Raw genomic sequence first — 18,320 nt, 5'->3', positions numbered from 1 at the left:
GCCTGTGTGAAAATGTCATGGGTGTTACCAGCAATTCTGAGAGCCATTTACTTAGCTGATGGAGCCTAGCTTTAAACTCACTCCACAGACTGCAAATAGCTTTCACAACGAGGCTGTTTCCTGTAGGGGTGGCCCAGATGGGTGGGCAACGGATGCTACTTGATGTGTTCCAGTGACAGCCTCAGGAAGGGTCTGTACCTCTGAAGGGGTCCAGTTGTGGTGACAGAGGAGCAGCCCAAACCACTTCTATTCTGATTCTGATTTTTTTTTTTTTTTTGAGGTAGGGTCTCGCTCTAGTCCAGGCTGACCTGGAATTCACTATGTGGTCTCAGGGTGGCCTCAAACTCATCGTGATTCTCCTACCTCTGCCTCCCAAGTGCTGGGATTAAAGGCGTGCACCACCACGCCTGGCTATTTTTTTGTTTTGTTTTGTTTTGGTTTTGGTTTTTCGAGATAGGGTCTCACTCTAGTCCAGGCTGACCTGGAATTCACTGTGTAGTCTCAGGCTGGCCTCGAACACACCGTGATCCTCCTACCTCTGCCTCCCCAGTACGTCACCATGCCCGGCTATGCCTGGCTATTTTTTTGTTTATTTATTTATTTTTATTTATTTATTTGAGAGCAACAGAGAGAGAGAGGAAGAGAGAGAAAGGAGAGAATGGGCACGCCAGGGCCTCCAGCCACTGCAAACGAACTCCAGACGCATGTGTCCCCTTGTGCATCTGGCTAACGTGGGTCCTGGGGAATCGAGCCTGGAACCGGGGTCCTTAGGCTTCCCAGGCAAGTGCTTAACCGTTAAGCCATCTCTCCAGTCCTGCCTGGCTATTTTTGTTGTTGTTGTTTTAATTTTAGAGGCAGGGTCTTGCTCTAGCCCAGGCTGACCTGGAACTCACAGTGATCCTCCTACCTCTGCCTCCCGAGTGCTGGGATTAAAGGCGTGTGCCACCATGCCTGCTGATTTGGTTTTGAAGTGCAGTCAGAACCGCAGGGGGAGGGGGCCGGGTTGCTGGCATCTTAGTCTGCTTGCTCCCTCCTGTGGTCCGCATTCATGTACATCCGCTTCCAGGGGCCTTGTAGTCTCTCTAAGGCTCCCCTTTCAGTCCCCGTTGGACAGACTTGGGAGTGGACTTTGACTGGGGCCATGTGTGGGCTGTGCAGTGGTTGGGCGGGAGGGTAGAATTCATCGCACTCACTAAAGTTCCTCAGACACTTTGCTCTTCTGAGCCAAGCTGCTGCACTCATGTCTCAGTCTAAAGGATCTAGGAGGACCCTGGGGAGAGGGGCTCTTGTAGAGGCCTCTCCTCCCTCCTGCAGGACAGGCCTTCGGTGGTGGTGGCTTCTTTGGTTTCAAGTTCCTGGGAGAGGGAGGTTATTTTGAGGGACTGGGGGAGAGTGAGTGAACATGCAAATGAGCCTCTGTCCACCTCTCACTTTCAAATCCTCAAACATTTGAAGGGAGGAGGCTTAGACTGGAAGGTTCTTTGGGTGAGTTTTTTAGTCTTGGCCAAGAGAGTAAGACAGCTATTTCTGTGACACCCGTTCACCTTAGCTGCAGGCAGAAGGAACTCACCTGGGATCTTAGATCTCACCACACCGGGTCTGAGGTGAGATACTTAAACCTTTGGGAACATAAATGAATGCCACTGGAATCACCAGTCCTATTTCAAACTCGTATAGACTGTACATCGATGGCCCAGAGTTCCATGCAGCCCAGCACAGTGCCCTGGATGTCTTCCCTCCCCCTATTCACCTAGCAGATTGGACCTTATCGGGGGTCTCACCCAAGCACCCACAGACCCCATACTTATTCTGGGGCTGACTTTCTCTCCCTGGGAAGCAAACAGCCACCAGAAACCTGGTCTCTCCCCCCCCCCAAAAAAAAATCTTCCCACTGCTTTAGTTCAGGCCTGTCTTTCTCACTGAAGCAGCTCTGACCGCCTGCCCTGGAGGAGGAGGAGGAACCTGTGACTGAGCTTGTGGCTTTGCAAGCCGGCCAGACCAGAGCAGCCCTTTGACACAGAGGCTCTCACGCATATGGGCCTCACACTTGGCACACATGTACACACCCTGAACATGCGTATACCTGCAGTGTATTTGCACATCCGAGGTGGATAGATACAGTACATCCATGTAAGTAGCAGTGCAAAAAATAAGCCAGTGTAACCTCTAATTTTGTCCTTTTCTCCCGTTCTGTAAGAGTATATGACCCCCACCTGCACTCAGGGAACACTTGGTTACGTACTGACCAGAAAACACTCCTCACAGATGCTTGAAGACCAGAACCATTCAGTTCATTTATTCCTTCATTTTCTTTTGTTCCTTCTTGCGTTCATAACACAAATACAAATTGCCAGGCACAGTGCAAAGGTGTCTAGATTTCCTCAGCGACCAACACAGTGGTCTCTGGTCTCAAGAAAAGCCCCCTGTGGTCGGGAGTGGTGGCGCACGCCTTTAATCCCAGCACTGGGGAGGCAGAGGTAGGAGGATCGCGGTGAGTTCGAGGCCAGCCTGAGACTACAGAGTGAATTCCAGGTCAGCCTGGGCTAGAGTGAGAGAGACCCTACCTTGAAAAACCCAAAATAAATAAATAAATAAAGTCCCCTGTGTAATGGGGGATGGGGCACAAGGGACATGCAGAAACGTTCCCTTGGGAAAGAGCACCAGCAATGAACTTACAAAAATGAATGTTGATGTATAAAGAAAAACCAAGAAGACAAACAAACCTCAAAGGGCAGGCCACATAGAATGACCTTGGGGTGGGGGGGGAGAGGGAGGAGATACTGAAGTTTCATGTTTAGACAAAGTGGGATTAGAAGAAAGTGATCACCTTTCGTTTGATTACTTGGAGAATGTTTCCTAAGGGCAGACAGATTGGCCTGTGGAAGGGTGGAATGCAGGCCTTGGGCCACTTAGGCTAGGGGAGAAGGGCCTTCCAAACACAAATGGTCCCCCTGGGGTTTCGTCGCCCCTGGTCACAAGCATGGTTAAGTGGGAGCGGGCAAGGTGGCAAGGGTGGAACCAGGACCCTGGCACCCCAGTGTCTCCTCTCAGTCCCATTGAGGGTGGACCTAGAAGGATTCCATCTTTTTTCATCCAAAGGGAAACTCAGCCCTGATGGTTTGAGCCAAGCAGAGTGATTTCTCCAGGTGTGGGGGTGGGAGAGGGTGGGGCCAGCTGTGGGCTAACGGAAAGGAAGTGGGAGAGGCCTGGGTGTCTCCTGTGGGGGGACAGCGGTCATCAGAGAGGTCACCCAGAGCCCCCTCCCTTTGCCCTCTTTTATCCCTCTCTGAAGTTCCTCATTTCTTTCAAGTCCCGGACAAGGTTTGTCCCCCCTGACACTGCCCAGAGTGTTAAGGAGTTAGGGTATGTGCCACTCCAACTCTGGATCATGGCTTCAGTTCTTCAGACGCTCCTGGAGGAATCAGGCTGCTTGTAATGCGCACACTGAAAACTCTCCGCACACTTCAAGGAGCTCCAAGGGCCAGAGACATGGCAACTGAGCAAGTGGGGAGGCAGAGGAGGAGCAGAGCAAGGCTGGTAGGAGGGAGCACTGAGGGGACATGGGTGCTGCCCATGGCTGTGAGCTCGCCAAGGGCATTGCCAGTGGAGGCAGGGGGAGCAAACAATCGGGTCAATGCCTTGTGAGCGGTGGGAGGCACGGGGAGAGACTTGTGTGGGCTGCAGCAAAAAGAGATTTCCTGGAAAAGGGGGGCTGAGCCAGCCCTGGAGGCTGGGGAAGGTTGTGCTGGCCCCTCCCCCAGCCTAGGCTCTCCTCACAAGTTCCCAGGGTGATAGTTCAGTCTTGAAACTGAAAGCAAAGCCGAACCAAGAACGCGCAAACCCACACAGCGTGGAGGCCACCCTCTCTGGTGGGTGGGAAGGGGCACGCGTGCCGATGATCATGTGGCCGAACGGGCCCTTTGTCTTCAGGCTCTCTGGGGCTTGGGCCCCATCTGAGTGGGCTTCTGGACAGCAGGGTCAGACCATCATCCCCAGCCCTGAGATGTTTCTTTTCCTGTAGACTCTCCCCCTCTGAGCTAGATGCCCCCCCCCCCCGCACTAGAAAGGGAAACTGAGCCTAAGAACACTCTATCCCCTCCCCCATGTCCGCTCTTCACCCATACACACCCACAGGATTCTTTCCCAAGCCACGAGAGTTACAGGGAGTCTTCCTGCTGCTGCCTCCACTCCAGTTAAAGGCCCCATTCCATGGTCTCTCCTGGCAGTTGGCCTTAGGTTCCCTCAGGTTCCAGAGCTGACCTAGCCGCAGAGCTCAAGCAAGGCGACTTACAGCTTCCATCCCTCCCTTCTCTCCAGGTCGCTTCCTTCCTTGGCACAACCCAGCATGCAGCCTTGAGCCTGGCATAGGCTGCCACCCACTTCAGCTCTGTACAACCTCTGCTGTGGCTCAGGGGAAGCTGTAGGTGCCCAGGCATTGGAATAGCACCTCTTCATCAAGAAACCACCGCAGATCCAGAGAGCCCGGGGAATCCCACCACCAGCTCTCTGGAAAACCAGCATGGCTATTACCCTACAACCCAGTGACTTGGTCTTTGAGTTTGCAAGCAACGGGATGGATGATATTCACCAGGTATGGCCCTTAGGAATAAAGTACAGTCAGCCACCATGGACTGTTAAGGGGGCACAGACATGTAAACAGCCAGTCTGGGGGCTGGAGACATGGCTTAGCTGTTAAGGCACTAGTCTGCAAAGCCAAAGGACTTCTGTTCGATTCCCCAGGACAGACGTAAGCCAGACACACAAGGGGGCGCACGCATCTGGAGTTCATTTACAATGGCTGGAAGCCCTGGTCGTGCCCATTCTCTCTTTGTCTCTCTGCCTCTTTCTCTCTCTCAAAATAAATAAACAAAAATCAAATAAAATTTTAAACAGCCAGTCTGTGAGCCAGAGGGTTGGACAACTTATTAGATATCATATAGTTGTCAGGAACCTACTACAGTCAGGGAACTAACTGGGCCTGCTTGCCAGCCAGCCTGTATGCCAGCTATTCTCTCATGTGGCCAGCTAGGAGTCATCTGGATAATCACTTTGGGAACATGGTGGCCACATGCCAGTACGTGGCACATGCAATCACCAACTTGGCCAAGCAGCACTGAACAAACCAGCTGAGCTGTCAGTCCATCTGCAAAAGGGACTGAATACACAGTTACACACTGTCCTACAGGTTTTCTGCTACTTCCCTTCAGGCCCACTGTCACAGTGAGAAAGCTGGGACAACCACGTATCTATCATGAAGGACACTGCCAGCCGGGCGTAGTGGCACACACCTTTAACCCCAGCACTCGGGAGGCAGAGGTAGGAGGATCACCCTGAGTTTGAGGCCACCCTGAGACTACAGAATTAATTCCAGGCCAGCCTGAGATAGAACAAGACCCTACATCGAAAAACCAAAAAAAGGACACTGCCTGTTGGAGCAGCAGTGTGGAGTCAAGAATCCTAGAATGTTCACACTCATGACTCTAGCCCAGTTTATGGGTTTACACATAACTGTCCTTTCAGTCTCAATCCAAGGATTAAAAGATAAGCTGGATGGGCTGGAGAGATGGCTTAGCAGTTAAGCGCTTGCCTGTGAAGCCTAAGGACCCCGGTTCGAGGCTCGGTTCCCCAGGTCCCACGTTAGCCAGATGCACAAAGGGGCGCACGCGTCTGGAGTTCATTTGCAGAGGCTGGAAGCCCTGGCGCGCCCATTCTGTCTCTCTCCCGCTATCTGTCTTTCTCTCTGTGTCTATCGCTCTCAAATAAATAAATAAATAATTTAAAAAAAAGATAAGCTGGAAATAGGATCTTTGGGTGGAAAGAAGTCAGAAAAAGGATAGGATTCTGGCCCTTGGGTCCCCACTTCTCTATCTCTTGTGCTGCACTGGGGCTAGGACATCCAATTGAATGATGCCTTGACACTCTCAGCACTACGCTTTGTTCCTTTTACAAAATGGACAGTGATAAAATAGTCTGGTATGGTAGAAGGAACTGAGAGCGAGAATCAGGAACCCTGGGATTTCATCACAGTTGACTAGCCACACACAGTGTCACCTGGCCAAGTCCTGTCCCCTAACCTGTCTGGCTGCCATCTCCCAATTTTCTTCAAGAGAAGATCCACCTGGATTGCCTATAAAGGCATTCCAGACTAAGACTGAGGTCTCTGTTCTAAATCCATGTAAAGATATATGTACATGGAGAGAGAGAGAGAGAGAGAGACTGTCCCCACTGACCCTACCAGAGGCTGCCCTCTAGTGGGCACTGAGTGCATTGCACCTCTGGTATATCGGGTCTCATGCAAGGCATCAATGAGGTGCAGGGAAGAAAAATCTAGCCTTACTTGGATTTTCAGTGTTGCTTGTTTCTAGTTTGCTCAGCAACTTTTTCTTCATAAACATTGTTCTTATCTCCCAACCCACTCCTCCACCCTCAGCACACAGCTTCTCCAATCCAGGGAAGTTCCAAGCCAAGAATACTCCAATTTCCCTCCCTTCTCCCTTTTCCTCTCGTCCTCCCTCCCTCTCTTCCTCTTTCCCTCCTTTTCTCTCTTCTTTCTTTCTCTTTCTTTCTTTCTTTCTTTCTTTCTTTCTTTCTTTCTTTCTTTCTTTCTTTCTTTCTTTCTTTCTTTCTTTCTTTCTTTCTTTCTTTCTTTCTTTCTCCCTTTCTCCCTCCCTTCTTTCCTTCCTTCCTTCCTTCCTTCCTTCCTTCCTTCCTTCCTTCCTTCCTTCCTTCCTTCCTTCCTTCCTTCCTTCCCTCCCTCCCTCCCTCCCTCCCTCCCTCCCTCCCTCCCTCCCTCCCTCCCTCTTTCTTTCTTTCTTTCTTTCTTTCTTTCTTTCTTTCTCTCTCTCCCCGCCCCTGTTTCTTTCTTTCCAAGGTAGGTTCTCACTCTAGTCCAGGCTGGCCTTGAACTCACAGTGATCCTCCTACATCTGCTTGGATTAAAGTGTGCACCAGGGCTGGAGAGATGGCTTAGCGGTTAAGTGCTTGCCTGTGAAGCCTAAGGACCCTGGTTCGAGGCTCGGTTCCCCAGGTCCCACGTTAGCCAGATGCACAAGGGGGCGCACGCATCTGGAGTTCGTTTGCAGTGGCTGGAGGCCCTGGCGCGCCCATTCTCTCTCTTGCTCTGTCTGTTGCTCTCAAATAAATAAAAATAAATAAACAAAAAAAAAGTGTGTACCACCATGCCAGGCCTTTCCCCTTATTATCTTCTTTCCCTTTTATCTTTAACATTTCCTTTTCTTATTTCTTCTTCTTTCTTTCTTTCTTTTCTTTTTTTTTTTTTCCTGAGGTAGGGTCTTGCTCTAGCTCAGGGCTGACCTGGAATACCTTTTCTTATTTCTTTCCAAGGGTGCTGGGAGAAAGAAGTGTCCATTTTCCTTCCCCAGATTCCCCCATCCCTACACTTAATCTATTCTCTCCTTCTTTTATCAAAACTTCAAACCATTAATCACCTTTTCTTTGTCTCTGTCTCCCTCATCTCTTAGACCTCCTAGATACAACCCTAAATGTTTCCACAACCTTAAAAATGTCTCTTCCTTCTACCCCCTTCCACTTCAGAATGCCACTTTAGGGTCCGTCCCCCACCCCGGGGTAGTTTCTAAATCCTATGCTTTTACTTTCTCACCTGCCTTTCACTTCTTTTTTAAAAAAATTTATTGTTTTTTAAACAATTTTTTATTTATTTATTTATTTGTTTACTTGAGAGTGACAGACACAGAGAGAAAGACAGATAGAGTGAGAGAGAGAATGGGTGCGCCAGGGCTTCCAGACACTGCAAATGAACTCCAGACACATGCGCCTACTTGTGCATCTGTCTAACGTGGGTCCTGGAGAATCGAACCTCGAACTGGGGTCCTTAGGCTTCACAGGCAAGCACTTAACCACTAAGCCATCTCTCCAGCCCATGCCCTTCACTTCTTTTAGGAAAAAATTTTTGCTGTGAAATGTGGCAAGACTACAAAATAACTCATAAATCACTGATAGATATAGTACATGATAGCTAGCTAGACAGACAGATAGGCTATAAATGAACAACTGTGTTCACTACCCAGGTCAATAAGCAAAAATAAGCCAGGCGTGGGGGCACACGCCTTTAATCTCAGCACTCAGGAGGCAGAGGTAGGAGGGTCACTGTGAGTTCTAGGCCACCCTGAGACTGCATAGGTGAGTTTCAGGTCAGCCTGATCTAGAATGAGACCCTACCTCGGGGGAAACAAAAAAAAATAAAGAAGAAGAAGCAAAAATAGCTGGGCCTTTAATTCCAGCACTTGGCAGGCTGGGGTAGAAGGATTGCCATGAGTTCGAGGTCAACCTGAGACTACATAGTGAATTCCAGGGCAACTTGGGCTAGAGCAAGACCCTACCTCAAAAAAAACACAAAGCAAGAAGAAGGAAAATCATTACTAGTCTTCCCAAAAGCCATGGATACCTAATGAGAACTTATTATATGACAGGCCCTGTTATGAATGTACTGATCTGTTTAGGCAATCTATGGGATCAATAATATCAGTATCCCAGTTTTATAAATAAAACTAATGCACAGAAGGGTTAGACAACTTGTCCAAGGTCACGTGGCTAGTAGAAGCAGACCTTGGTTTCAAACCAGGCAATCTGGCACTAGATTAGCTGAATCCAATCAAATCTTTTGGAATGTTGGAAATATTGATTTGTGCTATCCAGCATAGGGCCACTATCACATGTGGCTTCGGAGCACTTACAATGTGGCTCTAGACTGAGACCCCTCACTTGCTATCAACTAATTTTTCCCCAGTAGTTTTGAAATAAGCCTAACCCTTCTCATAGACTAAACCCTTTGGACAATGGATTAACGCAACCAATTTAAAAATGCCTGCATGGGCTGGTGGGATGGTTTAGCAGTTAATGCGTTTGCCTGCAAAGCCAAAGGACTCAGGTTCAATTCTCCAGGACCCACATTAGGCAGATGCACAAGGGGGCGCACGCGTCTGGAACTTGTTTGCAGTGGCAGGAGGTCCTGGTGCGCCCATTCTGTCTCTCTTTCTCCTTCCCTCTTTCTCTGCCAAATAAATAAGTAAAAATATTTAAAAATAAATAAATAAAAATGCTTGCTCAGGTTGGGGCTGTAGCTCAGTGATAGAATGTATTCACAGCATGCATAAGACCCCAATTTCCATCCCCAGCACTGAACAAGCACAAAAAGCTTGACCTGGGCTGAGAGGAGGTCTTGCAGAGCTGAGTCATTTCAATTAATCCAGATCTTACTCAAGGGATGGAGAGATATCTTAGCAGTTAAGGCACTTGCCTGCTCAGCCTAAGGACCCAGGCTCAATTCCCCAGGTCCATGTAAGCCAGATGCACAAGATGGTGTATGTATCTGGAGTTCATTTGCAGTGGCTGGAAGTCCTGGTGCGCCCATTCTCTGTCTGTCTGTCTATCTACCTCTTTCTCTCAAATAAATAAATATGGGCTGGAGAGATGGCTTAGCAGTTAAGCGCTTGCCTGTGAAGCCTAAGGACCCCGGTTGGAGGCTCGACTCCCCAGCACCCACGTAAGCCAGATGCACAAGAAGGTGCCTGCGTCTGGAATTCGTTTGCAGTGGCTGGAGGCCCTGGCGCGCCCATTCTCTCTCTCTCTTTCTCCACCCCCCTCTCTCCTTCCCTCTGTCTGTCACTCTCAAATAAATAAAAATTTAAAAATAAATAAATAAATATAAAAAATTTTAAAAGATCCTACTCAACGTATTACTTAAAGAGTTGGTAGGGTGGGCTTCCCAGGAGAGGTTAGTGGCCCTTGACTCAGATCTCTATCTTCTCCATAGCTGGAAGACCCCTCCGTATTCCCAGCTGTGATCGTGGAGCAGGTCCCTTACCCTGAGTTACTGCATCTGTACTCCGGACTGGAGCTGGATGAAGTCCACAATAGCATCATAAGAGACGGGACCTTATGCATGGCACAGGATCAGATCCTGGAGGGCAGTTTTTTGCTGGCAGGTCTGTTCCCTTTCTGGGAAGGGAAAAATGTATGGCGAAGAAAGGGGTTCTATCTTCAGGAAACAGCACCCCATAATGGCCGCTAGTAACCCCATACAGAACGGGCAAGACGCCCAACGAAAGGTAGAGGAGGGAACCATCATAACACATTCTTTCACTCCTCAGACGGTTATCACAAAAAGTGGGAACTGACTGAATGGGTGGGAAATGAGTGTGGGAAGAGTACTGGTCCCTGCCCAGCTGTCCCCTAGAGTCCCTGTGCCACCTCTTCTTACTACCCCATTGGCTCGGGCTGACCCTGATTATAGCTGTACTGAGTCCTGAAGGAACTCTTCTTCTCCTCTCACCCCATGGAACCTGGAACCAGATGACAATGAAGCCAACTCACATACTGTGTCAACCACAGAAGTCTTACTCAATGTGGAATCTCCCAACGAAGTCCTGGATGAGAAGCAGATCTGTAAGTTTGAACCCCAGTGCCTGAATTCAAATGACAAAGCAATCTCTCTTTCAAATATCAAATCCGGGCTGGAGAGATGGCTTAGCGGTTAAGCACTTGCCTGTGAAGCCTAAGGACCCAAGTTCGAGGCTCAATTCCCCAGGAACCACGTTAGCCAGATGCACAAGGGGGCGCATGGAGTTCGTTTGCAGTGGCTGGAGGCCCTGGCGCGCCCATTCTCTCTCCCTGTCTGTCGCTCTCAAATAAATAAAAATAAACAAAAAAATTAAAAAAATCAAATCCATGTATCGGATTCTCAGGCACAGGCACATACATTCAGGCCTAGATACAGCCACCAATATACATGAAGAGACACAAGGGGACACAAGGGAGGAGCTGGAAAGTACCGAGAGAAGGAAAAGATGGTGGTATTTCTCAGACTTTTAAATTGTGGCAGGGGCTGGAGAGATGGCTCAGCGGTTAAGGTGCTTGCCTGCAAAGCTTGACAACCTGCATTTGATTCCCCAGTACCCAAGTAAAGCCAGATGCCCAAAGTGGCACATGCATCTGGAGTTCATTTGCAGCTGCTAGAGGCCCTGGCATACACCCATTCTCTGTCTCTCTTCTCTGCTTGCAAGTAAATAAATATTTCAAATTGTGGCAAAATATTTATAAAATGTACCATCTTAATCATTTTGAAGTGTATAGCTCAGCAGCCATAAGAAATTTTACACTATTGGAAAACCATCACCACCATCTATTTCTAGAGGTCTTCATCTTATAAACCTGAAAATATTCCATTAAATAGTTCCCCAGTTTTCTCTCCTCTGCCCCCATCTATGGCAAGTACCATTCCACTTTCTGTCTTTATGTGACTCCTCCTGGGCACTGGGTACTTCATGAGTGGAATCAGAGTATTGGTCTGTTTGTGACTGGTTTATTTCATTTAGCATTGTGTACCCAAATTCAATTCGTGTTGTACCAAGTGTCAGAATTTCCTTCCTTCTAAAAGCTGACTATATGGGCTGAGGAGATGGTTCAGTGGCTAAATGTGCTTGCTTGCAATAATTGCTGTCCCAGTTTTGATTTACCAGTACCTACAGAAAGTCAGATGCACAAAATGGTGCATACATCTGGAGTTTGCAGCAGCAAGATGCCCTGGCATGCCCATAATCACTCACTCACTCTCTGCTCTAAAATAATAATAATAAAAATTACTTTTTAGCTGGGTATGGTGGTGCACACCTTTAATCTCAGCACTCAGGAGGCAGAGATAGGAGGATTGCTATGAGTTCAAGGCCGCCCTGATACTACATAGTGAATTCCAGGTCAGCCTGGGCTAGAGTGAGACCCGACCTCAGAAAAAGGAAAAATAAATAAATAAAAAGTGTTTTTTTTTTTTTTTTTTTTTTGAGGTAGAGTCTTGTTCTAGCCCAGGCTGACCTAGAATTCACTATGTAGTGTCAGGCTGGCCTCAAACGTATAGCAGTGCTCCTACCTCAGCCTCCCAAGTGTTGGGATTAAAGGCTACCATGCCTGTAGGGAGAGGGAGGAAGAGAGAGAGAGAGAGAGAGAGAGAGAGAGAATATATATAATGGGTGCACTAGGGCCTCCAGACACTGCAAACAAACTCAAGATGCATGCAACTTTGTGCATCTGGCTTCACATGGGTACTGGGGAATCGAACTCAGTTCATTAGGCTTTAAAGGGCAAGCACTTAACTACTGAGCTATCTCTCCAGCCCTGAATATAGTGGCCTCTCTGGTCCCAGGACAACTAAGAAATGCAGAATGTGACTTATTGGAAATGTAGCAGGCTTGGGACATCTCCATCCATTCCCTGGTCTTACTTAGGCCAGACCTTAAGAGAGCTCAGATGTCTGCTGATCCTCCAGGGTCCCTAATTCTGAGGAAGAAAAAATAAAAAATAAAAAATAAACCCAGGGCAGATCTTCTCTGTGCCTTCCCAGAAAGATGCTAAAATACCACAGGAGAGTGCCCCTCGATTGCCCTTGCCCGAAGGGATACTGTGATACAGTGAGAGAAAGAAAAGCCTGGGATTGCTTCCCTTGTCTCAAGTACTATTCAGCCTGGACTCAACAAATATCAGCTGTGCGTCAACATGTACAAGTTTTTTTGTTTTGCTTTGCTTTGTTTTGTTTTGGTTTTGGTTTTTCGAGGCAGGGTCTCACTCTAGCCCAGGCTGACCTGGAATTCAGTATGTAGTCTCAGGGTGGCCTTGAACTCATGATGATCCTCCTACCTCTGCCTCCGAAGTGCTGGGATTAAAGGCGTGTGCCACCACGCCTGGCTCATGTATATTCCTTTGCTGTGTGCCACATGACTTGCCATCTCTTGGTTTCCTCATCAAGAAAGCAGATTGGCCATGTATGCCTTTAATCCCAGCACTCGAAGGCAGAGGTAGGAGGAGCACCGTGAGTTCGAGGCCACCCTGAGACTACATAGTGAATTCCAGGTCAGCCTGAGCTATAGAGTGAGACCCTACCTTAAAATAAAAAAGTAAAGAAAAGAAAAAGAAAGCAGATTGGGCCCAATGATTTCAAAGGCTCCTTTGAGTGTCAGACAAGTGAATGAGTAAGTCATTCAGGTCTTTTATCTGAGTGCTTCCACCATCAGCTTTAATAAAATGTGATGGTCACTGTGATTGGAGCAGCTTGTATCCTGGCTCTGCAGATATTTCCTTCCATCATGGTGCAAGACCCCTAAGACAGTTTCAGACAGATCCTGTGTCTGATCTGTGGGGAACAGCACCCCTACTCTCCCCAGGGGCTCATCATTTTGCTCCCAAGGGATACAGATGAGAGGAGGCTCCAGCTCTGCCCTTGGCCCTGCCCACCCATAGGCCTTTCTTCTTGCAGTCAGCCCTTACGAAATGCTTCCAGACTCCGACTCTGCACAGGCCACCGCTCTGCCCAACTTCCTGTTGCCTGCCCCTGAACCTGATGCCGTGGGTAGGGCAGGTGACACTGGTGACCAGGAGGAGCATTCTCTGGAAGACAGGGTCCTCAGAGAGGAAAGTGTTAAGAAGATTGGAAAGCCAAAGAAAAGAAGTAAGGAGGAGAGGAGTATTGTGTGTCCCCAGAGGGATACGCTGTGGGGACCAGGGAGACCTCAAAGGGCTGAATGTTTGGAAGGTTGGTTGTAGATGCATTAAGAGGAGGCCACCTCTCTGCTCTGGCAGGAATGGTCTAAAGACTTCCTTTTATAACACCTGGCCTCATGGACTAGCCTACCTGACCCATGGCATTTCCTTGCAGCTCTTGTCTGCCTCGCACGTATGTAAACTCCCAAAATTCTAATAATCTCAGTGGGTTGGAGCTAAGGCTGGGTGTTTGGACATCAGGCCTAGACTCCTTCCTGCCCAGTCCCTGGACCTCTGGGGCCTCCACCTATAAAGATGAGTCACGCTGGGTGCTTATCTCCCTTCTGTGGAGCTTATGAAACCAAGATCATCTATGAGGACTTTGGGCTTTCCCAAGCCCTAGTGTTATTGATTTACCCAGGGATGGCTGCTTGATTAAGCCTCCTCAGTGTGGCTGCCCAAACCTCAGCTCCACACTGACCTGCACCATAGCGACACCTGTAGGCTGACTCTGATTTCAGAATTAGGCTAGGCCCCTTCTGTTCTTCTGAAGGTCCTTCGTTTGCCAGCCTTGCATTTTGCCCTCTGGTAGCCTCTTTGTGGAGGTGCCTTTGCCACCCCCCCCCATATGACAGATACCTGTAGGCTGTGACTGTGAGGAATGATTGGCCCTGTTGCCTTGATCACCTGGCTCCCCCTAGTGGGTCCTGTCCCATCAAGCTCCCCATGGCCTCAGCTTCCTTCTGCTTTCTCACTTTCTCCTCCCAGTCCGGAAGACAAAGGGCCACCGAAGTACCTCACCTGTCACTGACCCCAGCATCCCTATACGGAAAAAATCCAAGGATGGCAAAGGTATGACTGGAGGCTGGGTGAGATGGGCAGGGTGCCCTTAATGTGCCACCAGGGAACCTGAGCTGCCCTTCCCTGTCTGTCCTGCAGGTAGCACTATTTATCTGTGGGAGTTCCTCTTGGCACTTTTGCAAGACAGAAACACCTGTCCCAAGTACATCAAGTGGACCCAGCGAGAGAAAGGCATCTTCAAGCTGGTGGACTCCAAGGCTGTATCCAAGCTATGGGGGAAGCAGAAAAACAAGCCAGACATGAATTATGAGACCATGGGACGGGCTCTAAGGTAGGAGCTGCTGGGACATGGAATCTCTGCCCTAGGGGAATCACCAAGCCAGCTCTTCCTCTGATCAAGGAATCTCACTCACTTGAAGGAAAGACTGACCAGTCCTTTAAGGACAAAGATCTTCTACCCCTCTTTTGCTTGCTCCAAGTCCCTTGTGGGAAGAAAAGCCCCCTTTTCTCTTGCATCTCTCTACTGAAGGGTTTTTTTTAGCTCCCTCTTCCTGACATCTCTAGGAAGGGCATTCTTTTTTGGTTTGTTGAGGTAGGGTTTCACTCAGGCTCAGGCTGACCTGGAATTTTCTATGTAGTCTCAGGGTGGCCTCGAACTCACGGCGATCCTCCTACCTCTGCCTCCCTAGTGCTGGGTTTAAAGATGTGTGTGCCACCACGCCCGACAGAAGGGCATTCTTCACACTGGGCAAGCCAGAGACCAAGGGACATGGCCTTGAATTGCCAAAGGTGGTCTCAGGGCAGGGCATTGTTGGACGCCTGCCATGCATCCCTTTTTCACCTTTATTCATTCCCTGTCCTAGGCCCCCCAAAATGAGGGTTGGCATTGGAGAACTCCATTTCTTTTTCTTTTCAAGGTAGGGTCTCACTCTAGCCCAGGCTGACCTGGAATTCTCTATGTTGTCTCAGGTTGGCCTTGAACTCACAGCAATCCTCCTACCTCTACCGCCAGAGAGCTGGAATTAAAGGCGTGCACCACCACACCTGGAAATATTTTTATTTTCAAGGAGAGAGAGGGAGAAAGAGAGAGAGGGCATGAGCACCAGGGCCTCTTGCCACTGTGAACAAACACAAGATGCATGTGTCATTTTGTGCATCTCGCTTAGGGTGGGTACTGGGGAATTGGACTTAGGCTGTTAGGCTTTGGGAGGAAGTACCTTTAACAACTGAGCCTTTTCTCCAGCACCCCCCCTTTTGATTTTTTTTTTTTTTTGGTTTTTCGAGGTAGGGTCTCACTCTAGCCCAGGCTGACCTGGAATTCACTATGGAGTCTCAGGGTGGCCTCAAACTCACGGCGATCCTCCTACCTCCGCCTCCCGAGTGCTGGGATTAAAGGCATGCGCCACCACGCCCGGCTGATTTTTTTTTTTTTTTTAGGTAGGGTCTCACTCTAGCTCAGGCTAACCTGGAATTCACTATGTAGTCTCAGGGTAGCCTCGAACTCATGGTGATCCTCCTACCTCTGCCTCCCGGTTGCTGGGATTAAAGACGTGCGCCACCATGCCTGTCCTTCTCAAGCCCCTTTTTGACAATTTTTTTGTTTATTTTTAATTAATTTAAGTTTTATTAACAACTTCCATGATTGTAAACAATATCCCATGGTAACACCCTCCCTCCCCCACTTTCCCCTTTGAAACTCCATTCTCCATCAAATCCCCTCCCCCTGTCAATCAGTCTCTCTTTTATTTTGATGTCATGATCTTTTCCTCTTCTTATGATGGTCTTGTGGAGGTAGTGTCAGGCACTGTGAGGTTATGGATATCCAGGCCATTTTGTGTCTGGAGGAGCATGTTGTAATGAGTCCTGCCCTTTCTTTGGCTCTTACATTCTTTCTGCCACCTCTTCCGCAATGGACCCTGAGCCTTGGAAGGTGTGATAGAGATATTGCAGTGCTGAGCACTCCTCTTGACAATTTTTTTAAAACTAGGTTTTTAAAAATATTTTATTTTTTTAAAATTTATTTATGAGAGAGAGAAAGGGATAGAGAGAATGGGTGTGCCAGGGCCTCCACCCGCTGCAAACAAAATCCAGATGCATGTGCCATCTACTGTGCCTGGCTTTACGTGGGTACTGGGGAATCAAACCTGGGTCCTTTGGCTTTGCAGACTAGCACCTTAACCGCTAAGCTATCTCTCCAGTCCTAAAAAATAGTTTCATAATGGACTGGAGATATTGCTCAGAAGTTCAAGGCACTTGCTTGCAAAGCCCACTGGCCCAGGTTTGAATCCCTAGTACCAATGTAAATCCAGATGCCTAAATTTTGTGCATGCACCTGGAATTCCTTTGCAGTAGCAAGAGGCACTGGTATGTCCATGCGTGCTCGCTCACTCACGTGCTCTCTCTCTCTCCCCCCTTACAAATAAATATAAATTAAAAACCTATTTTTTATTTTTGTGTGTGCATGGGCACATTAGGGTCTCTTGTCATTGCAAACAGACTACATGTATACATTACTTTTTACATCTGGCATTATTTAGTTATTGGAAAATAGAACCAGGGCCAGCAAGCTTTGCACACAAGTGCCTTTAGCCAGTGAACCATCTCCTTATCCTGACAAGTTTTTAAAATTTTTTTTGTTTGTTTTTATTTATTTATTTGAGAGTGACAGAGAGGAGGAGGAGGAAGAGAGAGAGAGAGAGAGAGAGAGAGAGAGAATGGGCGCGCCAGGGCTTCCAGCCTCTGCAAACGAACTCCAGATGCGTGCGCCCCCTTGTGCATCTGGCTAACGTGGGACCTGGGGAACCGAGCCTCAAACCGGGTCCTTAGGCTTCACAGGCAAGCACTTAGCCACTAAGCCATCTCTCCAGCCCCTGACAAGTTTTATGTATGGATATAATGTGTTTTGATCATAATCTTCCCCTGTTACTCTTCTCTTGTTCCCCTCTTCTTCCCCCTTCTTCCCAACTAGTTCTTTTTCTTACTTTTTTTTTTTTTTTTTGGTTTTATCAAGGTAGAGTCTCTGTCTAGCCCAGGCTGGCCTGGAACTCACTTTGTGGTCCCAGGCTAGCTGCATACTCACTACCTCAGCCTCCCAAGTGCCAGCAGTAAGAGGTGTACACCCCCACAGCTGGGCCACTTCTACTCTGAAGTCTCTTTTTTTCTTCTGTGTGGGTGTAACCCACTGAGTTTAGTTGGGGTTGCCTGCATGGGCATTTACTAGCACATGCCAGTCTTACCAGTGCCCATACCATTGGCGACCCGTTTTTTGTCCCTCAGAAATGTCATTAAGCCTTCCTTGTCTAATAGACTGCTCGCCCTCCCTCACTCTTGGGCCCCCATCTGGCTCCCCAGCCAGCCTCAGTCTCGTGTTTTGCCTGCTCTGGAAAGCAGTGTGCTGGATAGATGGAGAAAGAAGACCTCCCCTCTCAATCCCTGGGTAACTCCCTACTGCCATCTTGTCCCCTAGATATTACTACCAAAGAGGCATCCTGGCCAAAGTGGAAGGGCAGAGGCTGGTGTACCAGTTTAAGGAGATGCCCAAGGACCTGGTGGTGATTGAAGATGAGGAGGAGAAAACTGAATCGCCAGCAGCGCAGCCACAGGCCTCCACTTCCTCCGCAACCCCCGCCAGCATCACCCGCAGAGCCAGCTCCAAGGTCGTCTCCAGAGCTGCCCCCCAGGACAAGGGTGGCCCTTCCTGGGAGAAGCCAAAGGTTCAGCATACTGGTCTCCAGCCATCTGCAAGCCTGGAATTGGCACTGCCTCTGGATGAGGAGGTCCCCACTACCTCCTCCATGCTCATCTCTCCACCGCAAAGCCAAGCCAAGCTCACCAAAGCCATGAGGTAATGATCCCCAAATAATAAGTGTTTTCCTTTAGCCTCTCATCTTACGGGGTGGTTATCAACTTCTTGCAACGCGCTTCTGTCTCCAGTTTTGTGAGATCCTTACACAACACACTGAGAAGCCAGCAGGACACTTATTGGTCAAGAGAGGAAAGGTGACTTACCTGAG

At 48.7% G+C, this 18,320-nt stretch overlaps 1 protein-coding gene across 3 annotated transcripts in view; it reads left to right on the top strand.

Annotated features, from left to right (window-relative positions):
- The window catches only part of Elf4 (E74 like ETS transcription factor 4), a 59,938-nt gene that overhangs the window by 36,377 nt on the left and 5,241 nt on the right, over positions 1-18,320 (top strand). For 2 of the 3 annotated variants that reach the window (XM_045140554.1, XM_045140553.1), the window contains exons 2-8: positions 4,318-4,591; positions 9,794-9,965; positions 10,333-10,425; positions 13,283-13,474; positions 14,275-14,358; positions 14,446-14,638; positions 17,774-18,151. In XM_045140554.1, the coding sequence (XP_044996489.1) occupies positions 4,520-4,591; positions 9,794-9,965; positions 10,333-10,425; positions 13,283-13,474; positions 14,275-14,358; positions 14,446-14,638; positions 17,774-18,151 (1,184 nt within the window). In that variant the 5' untranslated portion in view covers positions 4,318-4,519. Of the gene's footprint in view, positions 1-3,462; positions 3,538-4,317; positions 4,592-9,793; positions 9,966-10,332; positions 10,426-13,282; positions 13,475-14,274; positions 14,359-14,445; positions 14,639-17,773; positions 18,152-18,320 lie in introns of those variants that run through there. The other variant, XM_045140555.1, reaches the window with a different exon arrangement.

The sequence above is a fragment of the Jaculus jaculus genome, chromosome X (genome assembly GCF_020740685.1).
Source record: "Jaculus jaculus isolate mJacJac1 chromosome X, mJacJac1.mat.Y.cur, whole genome shotgun sequence".
NCBI classification, from domain to species: Eukaryota; Metazoa; Chordata; class Mammalia; order Rodentia; family Dipodidae; genus Jaculus; species Jaculus jaculus.
Note: the sequence above shows the minus strand (reverse complement) of the source record. Positions and strands in the feature narration are given on the sequence as shown.